Source organism: Lissotriton helveticus, chromosome 8 (assembly GCF_964261635.1).
Source record: "Lissotriton helveticus chromosome 8, aLisHel1.1, whole genome shotgun sequence".
In the NCBI taxonomy this organism is placed as follows: Eukaryota; Metazoa; Chordata; class Amphibia; order Caudata; family Salamandridae; genus Lissotriton; species Lissotriton helveticus.
Genome location: NC_136069.1, coordinates 913,241,048 through 913,260,684, shown reverse-complemented (window position 1 = coordinate 913,260,684; position 19,637 = coordinate 913,241,048). Strand labels below are relative to the sequence as shown.

General features: G+C 44.5%; 1 protein-coding gene across 1 annotated transcript in view; it reads left to right on the top strand.

The window, feature by feature from the left end:
* The window catches only part of LOC144772995 (uncharacterized), a 158,223-nt gene that overhangs the window by 48,328 nt on the left and 90,258 nt on the right, over positions 1-19,637 (top strand). The window contains exons 2-4 of the mRNA XM_078657731.1: positions 5,548-6,288; positions 7,242-7,359; positions 9,051-9,169. Coding sequence (XP_078513857.1) covers positions 5,614-6,288; positions 7,242-7,359; positions 9,051-9,169 — 912 coding nt within the window. The 5' untranslated portion in view covers positions 5,548-5,613. The remainder of the gene's footprint in view (positions 1-5,547; positions 6,289-7,241; positions 7,360-9,050; positions 9,170-19,637) is intronic.

Here is a 19,637-nt window from a genome sequence, read left to right as displayed (position 1 = left end):
ATCGGATAGCATCTATCTATAGCCATGCGATGTTGCCTCTCTAAGATTTCATTCGCACCATCTACTTCATTATTTTTAAACTGCTGAGCGGCCTCTATAATTGACAAGTTTTGTGCTTTCTTATCCTTTTTTGCTTGTTTAATTTCCTTCTGTTTGGCTTCCTTACGCCAAAGGCGAAAAGAGTCCAACATTGCCGGCCGGGCTTTTCTTTTAAACAGAATCGTTTCCAAATTATCTAGTATGGCGGGATTAAAACTACCATTTTGAGGCCATCTCAAGACTCCACTATTTTTCGTGTATTGGATCCATGTCTCGTTAAAAGTAATGGGACCAATACCATGTTTCGAATAGAGCTCATAAGTGGGAGTTCCAACTGGGGGGATCGGACATGATTCCTCCAACTGGGAATCCCTCGTACAACCTAAACAACAAAGTCTTTTGAACTTACTCAGTCCAGGCATCGTTACTTCTCTAGACTGTTCACAAACAACAAGGGGTGTAAATAAATGAAACAGTACAAACGTACTTACCCCTTGGCTTCGGGTATTGCAATACCTGAATAAAAACCCAAAAAACAAAACAAAACAAAGTTTTGTGGGAACGACCCACCAAATACTTAACTAAGGATCGTCCTACACCAGCAAAGGTCCGTCTATCGTCTCGCTTTACCAAATATCATCAGAAGGGTCCAAGACAGGGCGACAGTCAGGGCAGCAGTCGTCAGCAGCCGTCGGAGAGGAGTAGCCGCGCTGTCAAAGACCGTCGGTCCACTTCCAACATACAGGGGTCGATCACGTGGTGCGCTTCCTCCGGAATTTTCTTGCGGGGCTCCTCACTAATCTCGGGCTCAACTGCTACCGTTGAAGTCGCCCCACATTGGGCGCCAGTTGGAGAACCGTAGCCTTAAGGCTCGGCGGCGCAGGGTACGCCTGAAATCCCCTGGATTCACCTGCCTTGTCAGAAACAGAGACACGGACCCTTCGTCTGGCGTAAAAGATAGTATTTATTAGCTGCAGCTAGTACAGTGGTCTTAGAAGTCGTTGATAAATGAGGTTCAAAAGAGACTGCCACTTAACTCCGTGGCGCACAGGTTTATATACGATACAATACAATGCAAAATACAATCACACAAGAGAACGAGACATGAGGAAACGTTATAAACAATACTTTAAGTCTAAAGCAACTCAAGTTTCCCGGTTATGCTTGTCATTCGACCCCTTGAGTAAATCACAAGTGAATCCACACAATTCGATTTACAAGTAGAGAAAACACAGCTGCATGTTGTAGAAGGACAATCGTGAAACAGGAGAATGCGAGAGACATGTTGCGAAGGATAGCAGATAAGATAACTTGGAGGGAAGAATGGTGTGAACCAACAAACAGTCCGGACGGGGATTAATCAGCTCAGACAGGAATTAGTGTACTCGGCCAGACCCTGACACTAGTTAGTAAACACAGGCAAAAAGCCACCTGACACGTAAATGCAGAAACGACAAAAACATCGCGTTCGCCGCGCTGCCTGAATGAGGGCAACAAAATGGCGGCGACCACAAAATGGAGGCTGAACACGAACGAATTCGTAATTTTAGAACCTCACCATAATAGATGTTTATATCGCTTCTTTAGATTTTAGGCCTTGATACCAACAAACCGAATTCATGGATTGACTGTGGCATTATGTGTTTGTGACATTTCACCAAGCGTCTTGAGTTCATTGTGATTTCATCCAGTGAATAAAATAAGTTTGGAATGCCAAGGCTGGTGAAGACTCTCTTGACTTTAGCTAATCAGGGAATTTTAATCAATATTATCTTGCCTGATGCAGTCTTTAGGCACTAATCGAGAGAATTTGGTATGGAAAGAATGCCAAATCTTGAGCCAGGAGGGGCACAACCCACACTACATCCTCCAGAAAAAGCCTGCACAAACATTTTTTTCTATGATTTGCTGGTTCTCTGGGTTAGAATAACCCCACACACCCACCCCGTACATACCCAGGGAAAGGCATTTGCTTTCATAGAATACAATTAGTTCATTTATAGGTTTCCTTGAAAATCTAGAATGTGCATCAAATGCCCCAGCGAATTTATAGGCTCTCTGAGTCAGGAGCTTATCCCATCTCAAATTTCCTTCCAACATAATGCCAAGATAATTGTAACTTTGTACCTTGGAGATGGGGTTCCACCTGTATTGTGTTTGTGAATGTGTTTTGGTTTGCAGATTGATATGATTTCCGGTGGTTAACTTTTAATTTAAGCTCCCCTGTAAATTAGTTAAAGGAGTCAAGTAGCCTGGGCGGCTCCCTACCTTTGGTTGGTCCTTTCCTCTTGTCACCGGCACTGAGTCGAGGGGCTTCATATAAACAAGCATTGGCATAGCCAATAGGTCTTGCCTTTGGTACTTTATAAGTATTTAGTTATGCAGCAGGTCCCAAAGGCGAGACCTATTGGCTATGACAATGCTTGTTGTTATATCTGGGCATGTTGAGAGGTTAGGGGACTGGGTCTCGATGTCCGGTTGGGAGCACAGCAATGACCTACTCAATTTGAATGCGGTGGTAATACAACAGGAGGCGTGAAATGAAAGGTTCACCACCAAGAATAACAGGAAGGTAGAAAGTTAGGCTGATTAGAAAGGTAAGGAGGGGTAGAGGCAGGCATGGTGGTGAGGGGAAAAACGGATGCATGCTAGGAGAGCACTGTGAGGGAGGGAGGCGAAATGGGAGGAGGCATTGAAAGGTGGGTCGGGTAGAGATCGTAGTGAGGCAAACAGAAGAGTAGCAAGGGGTGAAGGCTTGACAAAGAAGTGAGGTGTAGAAGAAAAAGATTCAGGTGCAGAGACAGGTAAATCAAAGATGGAGAGGGGAGAAAACACAGTCATAGAACCAAAGAGGGCCAGGTAGAGAGAGGGAAAGGTGTGTCAGAGACAGGTAGAGACAGCTGAGGAAGAGGGAATAATAAAGACTGAGGTAGACCGGTGAGGTAGAGGGGTGCGTTGATATAGAGGAAGTGCAGAGATGTGTTTGGACAGTTGTCAGCGGCAGCAGCTGGACTCGCACTGACTGCGCTTGTGGCCTCCAGGGTTGGAGTAAATGAGGAATTCCCAAGCAGGAGGCTGGCCTCGGTAGGGAGCACAAGAGGGCAATCTACAGCGGCAGAACAGGGGAACCTAGCCCCATGCAGCCAGACAACAGGACGTGACGTATCGTGACGGAAGTAGAGGCCGAGTGGCTCTTTGCGGCTGATGTTCCACAATCTGAAGCAATTGGGAGAATATGAGCCATGCCTTGCCAAGAGTCTGTGTATTTTCCTGTGGCCAGTGAGCGAGTTATTTATTATAGACAACTTAGAAGTAGAACGAATTTATCAATGCTGCCATATAGCATTAGTGGGGCAATGCCCCAGCGCTCCAATGGACGCACCGCCACTGTTAAGGTAGCCCATTCTTATGGAACTGCTGAATGTTTGTATACATGTTTATTCGAGAGAGGTTTGCTCATAAAGTAATGTGGTTGGTGCTACAGAAAGACAAATTAATAATGTTTTCCCTGTACAATAAAAAAGTAATGAAAATATAGTAAAGAACTGGATTTATTTCACTGCACAAAAAAATCTGAAGGACCGCCAAGGAGGTCGGCTTTGGAAGAGGGCCTTAACATCAAATACTTCACTAGCTATACATTTATAATAACAGCTGGCAGCATGGCAGCATTAATGGAGAGGTATTTCACATATTGTGCATGGTGTTGTAGTCTAAAATGCGTAGGTGCAGCAAACGTCTCAAGACTTCTTGGCGCAGTAGATGTAGGCTGCATCGCCTACTGGCTGGCCCAAATCTTATTAGAACGAGTGAAGCCAAATTATTATCAATTTACATAATTGTATGTGTTACCATATACTACATAAACTGTGGCAATTTTAGTATTTCTGGCAGACTGCGAGGCCATGAATAAAGCAATTATTTAACCCGACAATTGCTCTTAGTACCAGTGTGAACGCTTTACATCTTTCAAAGAGTTTAGCCTCCTGCACAATGTAGGTTTCTGACTGAGCTGAGGTACATATTCAATGTTAATTCCACAGCAAGGGCGGCTCCACATATTAAGAAACTGCTTGTGTCTGGTTATAACCTGACATGGGTGGAGGGAGGTTGTACAGTAGATGCACTACGGTTTGAAAGGAGCATTTCAACTGCCATTAATCCATAAAATGTTATGGCTTAAATAGGCAGTTATCAGATTTTTATGGGCAAGTCAAAATATTTTCATGCTTAAATTTCAGGATTAAGTGGGAGTCAATAGGAAAGTTATAGGTCATGTGGGGCTGTACACGTTTTTTTTGGGGGGGGGGGGGGGGGGTTTAGACAAATAATGGAGGCCAGAACAAGCAAGCAGTTGTTCCAGGGTCCCAATAAGCGCAAAGATAGTTGATTGAGAGACTCTGTAAAAAAATTATGCTAGGTAGACTCGGAAAAAGCCAATAGCTGAGACCTTTCAAGTGAGAGCGTTTTCTCACATTTCACTATGACAAAAATCATGCACAAAGAAGAGAATTGGGATTTGCATTAAGGAAAGCTATTGAACCACTAAACCCAAATAAAAAACAACAAGTGGGAAGGGGTGGGGGGAGTGCACACGCGCACTAAGCAGCAGCTGTTTGCTCTTTTTTCAAAGCACACACTCGTGCTTGTGGAGCGCCACTGCACACTCCCGAAAGCTGTATGCCGCCACAAGAACAAGTATGTGCTTAGAAAAAGAGCTGTACGACGGCTAAAGGTCTCCTATTCAGCGCATGTGCGCTGCGTAGGCGAGACCTAAAAAGAAGTTAAAAAAAAGAGCTAAAATTCAGCCCTATCGGACTTCTCTACTAGACCTAAGAGAGGGAGGGGGGGGCAGTACATTCTCCGTTTTCGCCATATCGAACCTGTAAGTTTTTTTCCCACAGTGCAAACGCTTTGGGAAATTAAGGAGTTATTGATACCTGCCTTAGCCATCATGTCCCATAACTTGTCCCTACCAACCAGATCGAATGCACTGGAGAGGCCCATAAATGCCATGTGATGGGCACATCCCCTTGCTTTAACATATTTCCCTGTTATCAGAAGTTAGTAGAGTCATTTGTTGAGTTGTTTCTCCCCACAAATTCTGCAACATATAAGAGGAGGCACATTGTTCTAACATGTATCAAATACACAGTTGTTCACATCAATGAGTATACATGTCATGGTTTTTGAAGTTTTTGATGTGACTCATCCAGGCAGCGTTTGAGCGTGCTTCAGGTACCATTTCGTATGGGCATTTAATAATTTTTAAGATTGTATGAGTTAATTTGTTTCACTTTTCATCCAAATAAATAGAAATATTTCGTTACTTGAATCTGCAGAACAATGCACAATTATTTTCAGATACTTCTACAAGTTAAATTGGTTGTACTCTGCTTTTATTTCTTTGGCTCTCGTTCCTGTTGTACTACCATGTTTTTATAGCTTTGTAGGCAGTCATTCTTTCCCTTATATATTGAATTAATATGCTCTTTTCTTTTTTTTCAGTTACGGGATGGTATTAGTACTTGTCCTTTAGTAGTTGGTGGGGGACTACAGGAGATCCAGGTCAGAATGGCTCTGGAAGCTAAAGGAAAGGATTCAAGGTGGACTGTTTCTAGAACTGCTCTGAACAAAGGAGATGTTGAAGCTTTTTTTGAGGGGGCAGTTTATCCGAAAAAGGCTTCCAAAGAGAGCAACTCAAATGAAACTCAAAAGGGAAAGAAAAAGCAAACCAATAAGAGTATTGATCCATCTTCAGGGAATATCCATCATTCAAGTCAGAAGATGACTCGGCCCACTGTCTTGAAGCATTTGGCACTTTTTCTCTCCCAAACAAACACTCCCTCAAAAGTAAGAGATGACACATCGGTCACTGTGTCTGGGTTTACAAATATTAGTGCAGTTTTGCAATCGGGTAACAAAGTTCTGACTGGTCGACAGTTGCCACGCACCCCTATTGTTGCAAAGAACCATGACCTAAGTGCTCTGTTAGTTCATAAAGATGATAGTCTCCACTGTGACGATAACTTGAGACAAGAAATGTTGTCTGGTCATCCAGAATGCGAACAACCCAAGGCAGTTGAGGATTCTGGCCAAGTATGCAAAGAAAACTTGAACGCATGTGGCTTGTTTGGAACTACTTACTGTCAACACCACCATATAAGTTCTTCATCTTTGCCTTTGCTGGATGTGAGAAGCACATTACCCAAGGACAAAATGGAACAGCTTTCTGCTACTCTGAATCTGGTAAGAAATGTTCTCGCCTCCAACATTGTGTTGATAAAATCCAAAAGGTTTCTTGAGACTGATTTAGGTGATTTATTGCATTGTGAAGATCCTTTGTCGTCAACTGGCTGCTATTCAGAAGGTGAGTAGCGAGTCTGGTAGAACTGAAAACCATGAAGGAAAAAGTTAAACTCAAAATAGGGAATTTGTTATTGAGTTTCGGATTATACTTCTAGGAACAGCCCAATGATGTGTTGCTAGAAATTGCCTCATTGTCGTTATGAGAACATCATATAGCAAAACTGAAATTGCCTACTAACCGTTGTCATTTACATTTGTGAATCTTATGGATAATGATTTTTTCTTTTCTCTGCGACATTAGTTTATATTGGAATGATGCTTCAAAAAACATTACACGAAATCTGATCATGCTAAATGAAATGCCATTGTTGATATGACTGGGATTAAGAGTAGACCAAACAGTACTTAATTTGTTAAAAAGAAAAATAATAATAGTAATAATAAGTGCCACAGCCCTTGTCAGGAGGCCCCTGCAGCTTGCATTTCCTATTGCCCCTACTAGCACTGCCACTTAGAGTACTAACACGGCTATTGCTACACGTGTGACAATTAAGACTTTTACTATACATTAAAAATTACTATACCTGGGATCCAATCTACTCTTATAGCTTTTGGGTTACAGTTATTCGTCATTTTATTGTATATTGATTCATTAAACAACTGTTGTTTTCATCGCAAAATCAGACAAACAGTTCCACCATGTGGCAGGCTGTCATAAGTGCCGGTGTTGACCATAAAGTGCTGGTGCCAAGCACCGGAAACCACCATTTTAGATTAAGCACAGGGCCAACTCTGCTATCAATTTCACCGAGAGTAAGTAGCACAAGTGCTGAATGACCATTAAATTGACTTTAACTTTTTTTTCTAAACAATCTTTCTTCTTCCCTTGATAGGAAAATACGGATGAAGCAACAGAAAGCCTGAATCTTACTTTTACTAAGGCTTCAAAATACTCAACCAGAATGGCACAATCTTCTAAGAAGATGAGGATAAGTCAAGTGCCAATTCACAGTAGGTTCTTAATTTGTTGATAAATATTTGCCAAGTTAATCTATGTATGGTATTTTTCTGCTTAAATTAACCTGTCTCTCTATGGTCTGGGTACACTTGCTGATATTGTACATGTGAATGCTGAGAGCTTAGATTAGCGTCAACAGAAGAGGTGCAACATTTCAGCCCTGTTCTTAGTTTGATAAAAAAAAGAGTTTGGAGGAGGGAGGAAATGTTCCAGGTCCTGCCATTAGCCATCACAGCAGGACCATGGGATGCAAGCGAATGTGGCCCCAGAGGGCTGAAGTTTAGCTTGTATCAGTTTTGTTTTTCAATTTCGGTGTCAAAAAGAACAAGCATTGGTGAAGGCAATAGATCAAGTATTTTATTAGAAGTGTTTAGTAATAGTTGGGTGACTCTTGGACTTGGGCCATGAGCATCGGGTGCAGAGGTGGTCGACTTTGCGGTTCCAAAGGCACCACTTTGGTCTTTAGTTGTTTTTCTTCTGGACAGGTCAGCTGTCCATGGGAGATCAGGAGTCTATTTAGAAGGCAAGCAGTCCTCCCAGGGTTCTGGAGGTCACTGGCTTGCAGACGAGTCGCTCTTCTAGAGAGGGCTGCAGACTGGCTGATAGGGCTGGGGCCAAGTCAGTTGGTGTCTTCAGTCTTCGCTGCTGCATGGCTCTTTGTCCTCTTCTTTGTAGGTCATCAGTAATGTGACTATAAAGGTTCGGGGTATCCCTAAATATTAGTTTAGGGCATTACATGGGTCAGAAGGTAGCCTATGAGCTACTTACTTTTAGGGTGATTACACACTTTATATGTCCACTCCCTCTAGGGAGGGGCATACCCCTAACCTTATTGGCTAAAATCCTCCAAAACAATATGAAGGATTGTCAAGGGGGGTGGGGTCACTTCAACTCAGGAAACCTTAAGGGTGGTCCTGCCTAGAGGGACAGACCTCTACTGCTTACTAATTTTCCCACCGACCTTGCTGCCAAAAGTGGGTCTTGGTCAGGGGGTGAGTCAGCCCTGGTCAGCATAACAAAGGATGGGAAGCCATTGAGGGTCACTGTCCTTCTATGCTGTTTCTGCTTGGGGGTAGGTGTGAAGCACCCCCACCTAGGGCAGGCTTTGTTTCTGACCCACTAAAGCAAAAGGCTTCCACCTCAGAGGGGTCAGAAACCTGTCTAGAAGTGGCAGGCTGGTGCTGACCAGTCGGGTGCACACTAGAGGGTTTCAGGGGGCACCTCTGAGGTGCCCTCTTGAGTACATTTCTTAATGAATCCAGCACTGGCATAAGTGTGTTGGTCAGAGGTGATTACGCAATGTCATCAAAGTTATTTCCACCAGCCTTCGGTATATTTGTAAATTACTGCGTAGTAGTGTGTGTAATAAATATACTTTTCCTTTTTCTTAAGAAAAGGCACAGGCGGGACAAATATTTATTGAGTTCTTATTGCATGCTAGAGAATGGTGATTACTGGCTCACACCACCTCCTTTGAGTAAGGGTTGCTCTGCTCTGCTACCCTGAGAGGGTCAAGTGCTACAATGGGGTGTTTGGTTCCCAGTGGAGGACAAATGTGTGCAGGCCACACAACTTGTTTCCTTATACTTATGTTTTTGTTTTAAAATGTGTTTTTTTCTTTCCAATCTAACCGAAAAGCCTTATGTGCATTATTTTTGTTTTTCCTTGTTTATGCTCTTTTCAGGGACTAGTGAGATAAGAGTGTCAAGAGTGCTTAGAAGACTGCCAGGATGTAATTTGCAAAGTCAAGATTTGGAATTTCTGATGCAAATGGAATTTAAGAGGAAAGCAAAGGCATTGAAGGTAACATTTTCCTGTTCTTCAGAATTGGGGTAGTATTTGCTGCATCTACTACGTAATGCTAGCCTTGGGAACAGTATGTTTGGGTGGAGTAATTGTATCCTTTTACAAGTGTATTATATTACAATGAAGCATAGCATGCAGAATCCTTAATTTTTAAAGCACCAAATTGTGCATATTTTACCTTTTTTTCCAGGGATTTTCTCCGTGTAATTGTGTACATTTTTCACTGGCATAATCTGTCATGGAACAACTGCTGTGGTGTGATCTATATCCCACTACTTGGAATTCCTGTGAATGTGCAAACTTCAGTTTATGCAATACAGGAACCCAATATGAAGGGTCCAGAGACCTGGTTGGTGTTTAGTGGTTACTGCTTACTAAGTCAGTGTGTACCAAATTATGTAAGAAAGAAAAATTTCTTTCTAGAGTCCCCTCACTCACTGGGGTTGCCCCACGGTGACATGCTTCATCATTGGGGCCATCCCAGTTCTCTACGAAAAGGGGCGTGCTGCGACAAGGCGACTACGCTGGAGCACTGGTTTTGTGAGATGACTATGTGTGGTGTAAGTGTGGTGATGGTGGAGTGGGTGTGAAATTAAAAATACCGTGCTAGTGGGCCTCAACAATTTATTTTGCTCCTAGTGTGGTATAAAATTAAAAAGGGGTAACACTGTATTCTAACTTTAATTGAGCTAGATCAGTGTTATGGTCGACATGTTTCAAGCTCCCCCAAGCTTTTCATCAGGACCATACAGGGTCCAGCCCTGTATTTCCACTCCTATATTCAAATGAAAAAAGTGTTTTTTTAAAAGTAAATATTAATTATTTATACTGTATGCTGTTAATAATAAAACATGCGTGTTTTTCTGTACATACGGTTTGTAATCTACTCGAAATGCTGTAAAAGAGAATAACAGTTGTTTAGTGGCAAACACCCCCTTTCAAAAAAGGGGGGGAAACAACTCACATGCATCTCACTTCATCTAGGGCGTGGGTGTGCCCTGGGCACCATACTGGTGCGTGCTGGTTTTCAAACCGGTGTGGAAAAATAAAGCACTGTGAATCAAGTGGTTTAGTGGTTTCACACACAAGACATAAGACTTAATGTGACTAATGACACGACACACAACATATACACACATAAAGTAACATGGCAGATGGTATATTTACATAAACGAGTGTTTGGTTACACTCCATGGTCTTAGGCAAGGGCAGGATCGCCTCGTGGAAACATTGCTGAAAAAGGAGGTTCAAGGTAACAGTTATAGTGCTCCTTTTCTATGTTTCCCTCAAAAATAGCTGGTATTATAGCGATATAGCGTCATTTTGCACTTACTTCCTATCGGCAAACCCGCTCGGTACTACCTGATAACTCCTCACCCGACCGCATACTGAAGCAGAATGGGATTGCCGGTGTATTTGGATACATCGCGCTTCCGGGTTGCCGGGCCTTGTCTAATGACTAGAGCGTTTTTCTTGGCGGCCATCTTAGGAGTATGTCATCGCGATTGACGCGAGTATTTTGTAATTCCGAATATAACATCGGAGTTTGGCCGAATTTGGGGGTGCAAAATAATTTAGAGTAATGCTTGGTAGAGGGGCATACTTGTAATTTAATTTAGAACACAAGTTTTTCCGGGGACGGACGGATGATATTTTTGATTAGTTCTTTGGAAAGGAGTTATTTTGAACTCAACCATATTTGTTAAAACGTGGTTTTAAACACTGGATTGGTGTTTTGTTTCATCATAAGTGTTTTATTTCAAAGGCAACGGAGGGTGGGGTTTGAATACTTGTGAACAAACTTACAAGGTTGTTGAGGAATAAGGTACCCTTCTTGTATAGTTTATATACAAACAGCTTGTATGTCAGTTTTTTTCTCTGGGAAAAATGTTTGAGTTTCAATGGCATGTTAGGTAATTCTTTCAGTTTTTTTTTAACCCTTCATATTGGGTTCCTGTATTGCATATACTGACTGGAGGCCGACCTGGTTTGACCTAACCTCCTTCTCCCTCCTTTTTTTGTTCAAACTTCAGTTTAACCACTCTTACTTCAGCACCTTATATCACGGTTCTGAAACCATACCCACATTCAGGCAGACTGAAGTCAGGACTGTAATCTGTAGATCATATGAGGGCGTCTATGATATTGCTGAGAGTGCAATTTTATACAAGATCTCATATGTTGGAGGATGATATTGGGATTCATTGTTCATCCCACAATGGTTCTTCAGTACATCCAGTGCGAAGTAACATAATCTCTGCCAGGGTGTGAGTTATGGTAAAGAAATGTATAAATGTATAATTAAAAAATCTCCTGGTGCTTAAAATACATTGGCAACCTATTATAATTGTTGAATGGCCTAAATCCAGTATTCTGCAGGTCTTTACATTTACTTTTAAAGCATTCAATTCCATACAGTGCTTAAGCTCATAGTTCCTTGGTAGTCATCCAGTATCACAAGTAACATACTTCGTTTGTAAAAAGGAGACATATTTGAACTGTTTTTATTTATTTCATTATTTCTCCCTTATGTTTTGCCAGATGCCCTCCTAACTCAGCAGTGTCTCTGGCTATAAATTAAGATGTAATGAGCCATGCGTGCTTCCATTTTGAGAAAATAGTGAGTGTATGTTGCTTGTAGAAAAAAGCTGAAGAAGGTTTTTCCAGTTTTACTGAGCAGGACAGTCAATTTTTTTTCAATTTCAAGCTTTATTCGATTATTAAAAACAATCACAAAAGCATACAATATATAAAACACAGACTACAGACATTTCAGTAGAAAAAGAAAAGACAACTCATCAGTAATTGGATTAAAAGGATTAAAACAGCAGGCTTTTCCTATGTGAAACAGCCTTAAGTAAAAAAGTAGCAGTAAGAAAACAGATATCCATGGTATCAAGTGCAAATAAAAGTTTCAGTGCTTGGGCTGTAGTATACACAGAATATTTCTTAAAAACAGGTCTGAGATAGTAACGACGAAGGTGCATATAAAGAGGGCAAATAAGCATAAAGTGCAAAGTGCTTTGCCTAGTTAGGCCATCACAGGGGCAGGGGGATTGGCTATGAATTTTCATCACTGGAAAAGCCACTAGGTTATGTACAATACCAAGTCTCAACCTCTTGAGAACAAACTGGTGCGATTGCTTGGTAATAGTTTTAAGGTACATAGGCATGCCCCTGTCTTCCAGCATATTAGAGTAATAGAATACATGGGTTGACATGAGGCTGCATTTAGCCCTGCGTAAGTTAGATTTGGTCCCTATAAAGACATTTTTGAGTTCCTTTTTTGGTACAGTAGCAGCACTATGGGGGTCGTTAACAATGTCAAGGTTAAAGATTGCACTAAAGGAAGATGAAACATAATTTAACCAGGGAATCTTTCGGGCGTTGTCCAAATGGAGACAATCTAAAATAATCCGCCTGGTAAAATCAGTCTCATCTTTAACCCAGATTGACCTCCAGACCATTAAAGGTCTCATTCCCATTAGGTCTGTAAGATGGTTCATGCCCGCCTCACTATGGCATAGTTCATTAGATGCCGAGGAGGGTAGACAAAGGAGTCTTTTAAGGAACCGATTCTCAGTAACTTGCAGTTCCCTGTGGTTACAATAGCCCCATATACCAGAACCATATAGAGCAATGGATACACATCTATGCCTATAGATATTTAACATGTCTGGTATACGACGACTACCTAGCTTGGATGCAAAGCGGAATACTCCAGAGGAGCTTTTGCCCATCCTAGCATTCACGTTTAAAATCTCGGGTGCCCAAGTCCCTCTGTTATTAAATGTTACTCCAAGGTAACAAAATCTGTCCACCACCTCAATTTTGTGATTATTAAAATGAAACGGCTTAGAAAGTTTCATCCGTTTGCCACAGGCCATTATATAAGTCTTGGAGTTGTTAATTTTCAGTTTTCTCCCTTTAATGGAGTCATAAAAATAGTTCATTAGACTTTGGAGCCCGTTTGGAGTACGCAAGAGTAGAACCGTATCGTCGGCATAAAGCAGGACTGGCACAGGGTAACCACCAACCTGCGGAGAGTCAGCCTGTATCCTCTTCAATTCGGACTCCATAGAATTTATGAAAAGGGAAAAAAGCAGAGGGGCCAGCACACAGCCTTGTCTTATGCCTGAGTTAACCCTAATTTTCCCAGTGCATTCGCCTGCCTGGCCATAACGGATCTGTGCCGATAAGTTATTGTAGAGTCTGGCCAGGAAGTATATAATTGCTGGGGGGGCTCCCATATCCAGTAAAGTGGACCATAACAAAGTATGGTCCACTAAATCAAAGGCACTCGAGAGATCAGCGAAACGGAGAAATAAAGAGCCCTGTTTCGCTTTTGTGTACTTTCCAATGAGGAGGTCGAGATTGATACACTGCTCTGTTGTCCCAAGGCCTTTGCGGAAGCCATATTGGGACTCGGCCAGAATTGTATTTTCCTCTGCCCATTCCTCCAAACGCATCAGGAGAACCCTACTCATAATTTTAAGGGAGGAATCCAGAAGGGAGATAGGGCGGTAGTTCTTGGCCTCTCCTCTATCTCCCTTCTTATAGATGGGTAAAATTATGGATTCACTCCAGGTAGGTGGAGTACTCTCCATGACTGAGGCGTTAAACACCTGTGTTAGGAGTGGGCTCCAAAGTGTCGGGTTGGATTTATACAGGTCAACCGGGACCCCGTCCGGTCCCGGTGCCTTACCCCCTTTACTCTGACTAATAGCAGTTTCTACTTCTTGTAGTGTAATGTCCAAGGGTAACTTCATTTTGAACATGGGGGGGGGGGGGGGAAACTGACACAATCCTCCCTAGCCGGGTTGAAAATTTCTGAGAAGTGTGCAACCCAGTTCGCTTCACTAACCTGAGCTGACAATGTAGGGAAGTCTTCTTTTACAAGAAAGGGGCTATTGACCGTGGACCAGAAGAGCCTACTATCGTGCAATGTAGCTGCTTTATTAAGAGCATCCCAAGCTTCTTCCCTTAGCTCTTGTTTTCTGCGTATAAGATGAGTTTTGTACGTCAGTCTAAGGGATATAATAACCTCCCTGTCTCTGGGTTGTTTAGCGAGTGCCTGCTTGAGTTCCCGGAGAGATTTAGTGCACATACTATCAAACCAACCAACATTTTCCCTCTTAGTTTGGCCTTTAGTAATGGTAAGGCATCTTTTGATAATTGCGCCTAACTCCACAAAATCAACTATAATGCACTCAAGGGATGCCTCTGGATCCAAACATTTATATATTGCAGCAAACCCTGCTTCTATGATTTTGAGCTGCAGCTTCTCAGCGTTACCCATACACCACTTAATACGGATTCCATTCTGCCTACAGGGGGTAACATCTTCATTTAGCAAGCGTTGAGTGTTAGCTGGTAGCCCCCAGACAGAGATCAACATGGTAATAGCGTTATGATCGCTACTTCCAAGGTCGGCAACAATGGGGACCGTACAAAAAGGGACAAAATGTGTGGAAACCAATAAATGATCGATAACAGAGGCCGAATTCAATCCTACAAAGGTTGGGACTGAGTTACCATCAGCATCTGCTGCTGGAGGGTGAATCATAAGGTCCATATTTAACATAAAAGAATTAAGAGAATCACCATAGGGTGAGTGAATAAAATGAGCCCGGTTTTCCCCATTATCCCCATCATATCCGCAAATTCTGGTAAATGAATGGGGACAGGTGCGAATATTAAAATCCCCTCCCCAGATGATATCAAAAGATTTATGAATGCCCTTCCGAATGTTACTCACGGCTAAGCCCAATTCATCCACCACAGTAGTATTAGAAGCATCAAACAAATTATTATAGTGGTTGATCAACATGATTACATGGCCCCTTACATGTTCCAGAATTAAAATTTGTGAATGATGACCCACAGACTGGTGTAATTTCATACAGACAGGGAGATTCACGGAAAGTAGAATTACTAGCCCCCCTTTGGCCCTGCCCATATTGGACCTTTGTACCGGGTTGTTATATGACACAAATCCATCGAGGTTGATATTAGTGGTTACCCAAGTCTCTTGTAGACATAAAACATCAAAATCAGAGAGGATTTCGCTCCAGCCCAGGGACGACATTTGCCGGCTCCAACCTGCAACGTTCCAACTGGCAAATTTAAAACCAGGGAAACAGGGGGGTGGTTCAATGGTCTCGGGTACATTGGGGATTGGGGGGCTTGTTGGCAACTGTGGGAACCATCGTAGCAGAAAAATGGGCAGGGACGGGTGAATGAGCTCCATGAGAGTGTATGTGCACCAGTGTAGGGATGGAAGGTGTTACGGCTACTAGACATTGGCCCATATCTGCAACTAAATTAATATCGAAGGTTTCTATACCCTGGGAAGGGAGGTACACCGGGACAGCAGTAGGAGGCATTACAGGATGGGGAATAAAAGAAGAGCTGGTACCCGTTTTTACAACTAGACCATTACCACTAATGAGGGGAGTGGGAACTAGGGCTGGGGGCAGTCAGTCAACACCATCCAGCCCGTTAAGACAGTTGAATCAGTTATAATCGCAGAAGGGGGTCTCCGGGGGCAGAAAAACTGGTCTTGCTTCGTACCCACGAAATTTACCCCTCCGCTCAACCCTCGTCCAATTACCTAGGACTTGATCATGGTGCATGTGGGTAGGGGGGAAGAAGAAAGACACTGACAAAGTCTGAATGGTGGAATCGAGAGATCTATTAAACCCGGCACATATGTGTAGAACTGTCCTAGGGTCTCGGAAGCTCACCGTAATACAATCCCCAGTTATAGATTTTCTGGTTTTACCCAGCCAAGGTACCCTTCTCACCATGATAATTTCATTATTAAAATGGGCCGGGAGGGGTCTATTCCAGTTCAGCCATTTAATGACTTTACTTTTAAGTGAGTGAAAGTTCTCAGCTTCGCCCACCTCGAGAGGGGGGACCCCAGCCATGACTACCATGAAGCGATTGGCCTCAGGGGGCAGGTCAGGTCTACGTGGTCTAGGGGCAGGCTTTGCAGGGGGTGGAGGAGCTATATGGTCATTGGATATAGCCCCATTGGAAGCGGTCTTAGGGTGGACTGGGCCTACTGGTTGCAAAGGTGGGATAATAGGTTTGCTATATTGTATCGGGCTGGGTTGACCATAGGAGGTTGAGTGGGGGGGGCAACAGTAATCACTAGGGGAGGTCCTAAATTAGTTGGAAGGATTTGAGAGTTAGGGGGAGGATTAGAGGGAGAATTAGACTCAGAAGGTCTACCTAGGATAATAGCCGAGGTTTTCATACTACTTATGACAGTCTCCAAGATGGTGAGTCTGACCTCCACTTTCTTTATGCTCTCGCTGATGGGCAGGAGCAATGACCTAAGTAAAAATTCCAGGTTCCCTATAGAAGTAACGGGAGGTAATGCATTTGGTGGAATATCCCCAGGAGCATTGTCATGGTCTGTGATGTTGGTACCCGTGACAGATGGGACTTCTGGTACCTCCACTATTGCCCTATCAGGGATGGGAGAGGGCTTTCAAGCTTTCCCAAAATCGGAATGGGGGATTTTGGTTTTACCCAGCCCTCCCCTCAACTTCCTTCTTCTCTTATTTGGAGGTGGGCCATGCATCTCTACCACTACTACTTGCTTCGGCTTCGTTTTCCTTAACTTTACTGTGGTAGGGATCTGGGTGGTTAGATCAACAGCCGTACAGCTGGGGCTGGGGAGGGGGGAGGCACTTAAATCCTGGTCGGGAGGCAAACAGGGGTTGGGAATCCAATCCCGCAATAAAAGAGGGACGCCACCCTGGGATAATAGGTCCTCACTAATGGTAGATGAGCCACCCTCCTGAGCGGCAAGATGAAGAGTGGTGTCGGTAAGGGGCCTATTTTTCATGTTCTCAATAGAGCGACGACGCTCAGCCCTATGCTAAACCAGGTAGGTTTCCTTATCCCCACCACCCGGTGCCCTTGAAAAATAATTGTCCAAAGTCCCATTTCTGGCTCCCGCCACCTTCCCAATGATTCCCTCCACGGGCGGCAAAGCCATGTCCGTCGCCTATATCAGGGTCCACAGATCCAGCACAAAGCAGGCGAAAGAGGGTGGGCCCAGCCCAGCCTACACTGGCCTACGAGGGCCTCAGAGGGCCCGTCCTTTGCCCGGGCTTAGCCCCGCGCTTCGTCCCGCGCGCATCCCGCTGCGCGGAATGAGGTGTCTGATTTTATTCCTCCTAGGCGGGTGGGCGTAGCCGCTGCGGGAAGAGGCTGCAGGTGTGGTAAGTCTGCCTCGCAGTCCCGCAGCGGTGTGGGCGGTGTGGGCGGGTCCTGCGGTTCTACCGTGGAGCGGGAGCCGACACCGTGAGCCAGCAGATCAGCGAGGTAATCCAACGATGTCCAGAGCCCAGACCTCCGCCCCGTCGAGAACAGTTAGTGAGTAACACCCGCGAAGCGGGTGTTACGAAAAGTTATAGGTGAGCCAGGCGGGGGGCGTAGCCGCTCCGGGAAGAGGCTGCAGGTGTGGTAAGTCTGCCTTGCAGTCCCTGGGCGGTGTGGGCGGGTCCTGCGGTTCTACCGTGGAGCGGGAGCCGCGACCGTGAGCCAGCAGATCAGCGAGGTAATCCAACGATGTCCAGAGCCCAGACCTCCGCCCCGTCGAGAACAGTTGGTGAGTAACACCCGTGAAGCGGGTGTTACGAAAAGTTATAGGTGAGCCAGGCGGGGGGCGTAGCCGCTGCGGGAAGAGGCTGCAGGTGTGGTAAGTCTGCCTCGCAGTCCCGCAGCGGTGTGGGCGGTGTGGGCGGGTCCTGCGGTTCTACCGTGGAGCGGGAGCCGCGACCGTGAGCCAGCAGATCAGCGAGGTAATCCAACGATGTCCAGAGCCCAGACCTCCGCCATGTCGAGAACAGTTAGTGAGTAGGACAGTCTCTACATATTAGTGTTGATGGAGGTCAACCGCTAACCCACAATACCTGGTCCTGCTCCAAAATCTTCAACCAGTTGGTGCTTACTGTGGGGACTTGAGGAGCTAAGATGAGGTCAGGCAAACAACTATTCCTTCCATATCTTATAAGTGCTCTTGCCCATGCTGGATTTCACAGCCACCGCTGCCTTGCCTGTACGCCTCCAAACCAATCCGCCATCGGACTGCTAAGAACCTAGATTGGAGAGCGGGACTGGGAGATGCGGAGATTGCAGTCTCGGGGGGCCTGAAGCTCTGAGGCGTTGAAGCTCAGCCTTGGCCCGCAAAAAGCCTGCTCAATAAGTCTGGCGATGTGGATGTGAGGGGCCCAGCAAGGAGATCGACAAGCCGCCCTCACTGTAGTGCCGGGCCAGGTGGCCAGGCTTTCTGCTGTTTGTTGTTTTTCTTTCTTCGCTTCTGCTCCTGGTCCCCACCATTCCAAGGGGAGTTTGGGGGCAGGGCGATTAAGAACTGAGCTGGGGTGCAGGCCCCCTAGAGTTTGGGTGCCTCAGCAATCCTCCTAGCCCCTGCCCCGACCCTCCACACCCATTGAGGTGGCAAAAAGAGGCAAAATAAGAGACAAACCAGTCCAGCGCAATCCCCCTATAGTGCAATAGGCACCTGTGCTGTGCGGAGGTGGCCGGCGTTAGGTCAGTGTTGCTTGGGACCTGGGGGAACTAACAAGGTGCCATTTCAGGACATAGTGGGGCTCAGGGACACTAGTTGTCAGTTTGGGTATTGCCACTTCCCGTTACAATCACTTCAGTCTGACCTACAATCTCAATTAAGTCGAAGTCCTCAATAAAGCGCCAAGAATTAAATATACATTATTTGCAAAAGTCTACAAAAAGCCCCTAAAAAACCATAAGAGCCACTAGTGGCGCAATATGCGGTCTGGTTAAGTCAGAGCGCAGCAACCCCCGGCATGTAAAAAGAAGTTGTTGAAAACTCTGCTTAACACAAAAAGCACCTGTGAGAAGTTGGCCTGGTATATGATGCTCACTAGTTCTAGTGATCACCTTGTACCATGCCAAGCAACCCTTATGGTGGAGGTTGTAAAGTCAACCTTCTAGACAAGCTATCCTAGGGGTAGCATGGACTAAGCAGTCTTAGGCTAAACTCTGTAAAGGCATGTGAAGCAAGCTGTTTTACCATACACAATCCCCTTGAATACCAAATGAAAGGACACCACACAGATATATATTGAAAATATATATAGATTTATTTCTACAAATATCCCCTATACTCTTTATGAGCACAGAAGCAAATGCGTTAAAACAAAACACAGTTTAAATATACAAAAGTTGCACAATATGGATGAGCCCTAGGGGCCACCTAAACCATATACTAAAATAGTGGTATAAGAACCACTATGGGGAAAGGAAAGAGGCCTAGGGCCTGGGGAATCGCTGGAGCTGTTCGGGACTAACAGTGATGAAGTCGGGAAAGGCCCGCGGGACTCGGGTGCAGTGCTTAAAGTGCACGCATGCACCAATGCTAAGTCAATGGTGCGTAAAAGTTACAAAGTTAGTGTTTTAGGAA